The 2,195-nt window shown below is 37.9% G+C and overlaps 1 protein-coding gene across 1 annotated transcript in view; it reads right to left on the bottom strand.

Moving 5' to 3' along the window:
• The window catches only part of LOTGIDRAFT_176597 (hypothetical protein), a gene marked incomplete at both ends in the record, with an annotated part of 6,829 nt that extends 5,907 nt beyond the window's left edge, over window positions 1-922 (bottom strand). The window contains one exon of the mRNA XM_009054708.1: window positions 124-922. Within this exon, the coding sequence (XP_009052956.1) occupies window positions 124-922 (799 nt within the window). The remainder of the gene's footprint in view (window positions 1-123) is intronic.
• Between the last annotated feature and the right edge of the window lie 1,273 nt (window positions 923-2,195).

Here is a 2,195-nt window from a genome sequence, read left to right on the forward strand (position 1 = left end):
CACAGAAGGAAGAAAGGTTGGCGGATCCTGGATCACGTGGTGAAGATTCAGATGGTGTGGAAGGGGAAGACGAGTCTGAAAGTGAAAAGAGAAGGGGTGTGCCCTCTCTACGAGAGCGTTTACCTATGTCTGCTGGACTAGGGGTAGGTGAACTTCGGGCTCGTTTAGGGGTTTGGTTCGGCAGCGTGGTAGCTCTAGATGGTGCAGGTGTAGTGTCCATTTCAGTTGGTAGAGATATGGTTACTCTGGTTTTTGTTTCGTTGATTGTTTGGTAGAATTTGGAAATTACAGCTTGAGTGAGACGTTTCCCATAGGAGCGACGGGCCCAGGACAGGGCATGAGAAACGATGCGGTCGACGGCAGGTGATGATAAAGACTTGGTACGAATGGTGGTCAGCTTCTCTTGAAGTGTGGTTTGGTAATGGTCGATCAGGACCTGCGTAACCTTACAGAGCCATGTCCGATTGAGGGATCTAATATTCGCGTCGACAGCTGATGTTTTCATTGCTGGACGGATAAAACCATCCAACTCAGAGACTTTGCGTTTGAAGGTAAATGCTGGTTGGCCTTGCTGATGAAGGGTAAGGATTGCCAAATGATGGAGGCACTGCAAAACTTGGAAGAACACCTTCACAAAGGGTTCTTCCTCCTTATGAGTGGGGACTGGTTGGCGTCGGTGGGCTGGTAGTCGTTTCTGTTGTTGGTCAGGTCGATGGTTACCTCTTGATTGGTAGGCTGTGTTGTAGGTAGGTCGGCGATGGGGTGGGATATAGCTGGATGGGTTGGTTGGTGGTCGGCGATTGGTAGGTGGTAGAGGTCGATGGAAGACAGGGCCGTTGTAAGGTACGTGATATTGGTTTGGTTGACGATTAGTGTTTCTATTTCTGGCTTCTTGCCAGTGGTTGTTGTAGTTGGGGAGCATAATGAAAATAACTTGGGGTTAGAAGGGAATGTACAACGGATGTAACAGGAGGAAACTGTATATGCTAGCGTGAAAATGTTGGGATCAAATTATGCAAATAAGTCAAACTGGGTTTGGGGATATATAAAGCAAGATGAAAAATGCAAAAAAATATATATTTAGGTGATAAATAACGCTAACAATGATGTGAAAAATTATAACAAGTAAAACAAAAACTTACGCAATTGACACGAACCGGTTTTCGAAATATTATCCTTTTTCAAGTGTCGAGGAATGGTTATGAAATGAGATTTAATTTGCGATTTATATAGTAGTCAGTTAATACAGGTTTTTGATTTTCTAAAAATTATTGAGTGAATCATGTCATATCTTTGATCAGTTGAGGATTAGGATTATTTTTGATTTCTTAATTAGTTGAGTCATATCTTTGATCAATTGAGGATTATAGAAATATTGGATTAGATTTTGATTATATCTGAGTAATAATTCAGGAGGATTAGATTATCTCAGAGTACAATTTACATAAATGAAAAGCATAAATAATCAGAAATCAAGAATACAAAAATATAAAATATATAAACATGAGAAATATTTGATAAAATAAGCGGGATTAGTGAATTGTAAATTGATTAGAACTAACGTTGAATTTTGATTATACCCGAGTAGTAATTTAAATGGATGGATTATTTCGGAGTATAATTTACATGGAAGAAAAACATAAATAATGGCAATTGAATTTACTTGGTTAGATTAAAAGATTAATGCAAATTTTTTTGAAGAAAGTTTGTTATATGCACGAGAAACAAATGTCAAAATCCTAACATATACAATATATACAAAAAAAAATAAAATATATATAAGATGAAATAAAATATACCAAAGTCAAAATAAATTGTCTGATCTGGCCTGGCACGGACAGTATTAGATTTCGGGGAAGGGAGGGTTTGATTCTCCCAAATGTACAGGCCTAGGGTGGAGCAGACACTTTATTTAGAAATTAGGATTAAGGGTCTTGATATTGGGTTTTCTTCTGTTCTTATTCTGATCTGAAATTAGAAAAAATAACTCGCCCGATGGGCGAGAAGTATAGTATCTGTTATGTACTGATTGTTTTTAGTTTACTATGAACAATATTATCATTTAAGTTCTTATTTTTTGAATATGCAACTATCATTTTCTGCTTATAGACATGGGGGAATTTCTCTTGAAGGCTCTTATAGTGNGCATGAACTATCTTGCTTGCTCGATTGCTGGTTGTATTAAACGGGACAAC

This window comes from Lottia gigantea (genome assembly GCF_000327385.1).
Source record: "Lottia gigantea unplaced genomic scaffold LOTGIsca_2210, whole genome shotgun sequence".
Taxonomy (NCBI): domain Eukaryota; kingdom Metazoa; phylum Mollusca; class Gastropoda; family Lottiidae; genus Lottia; species Lottia gigantea.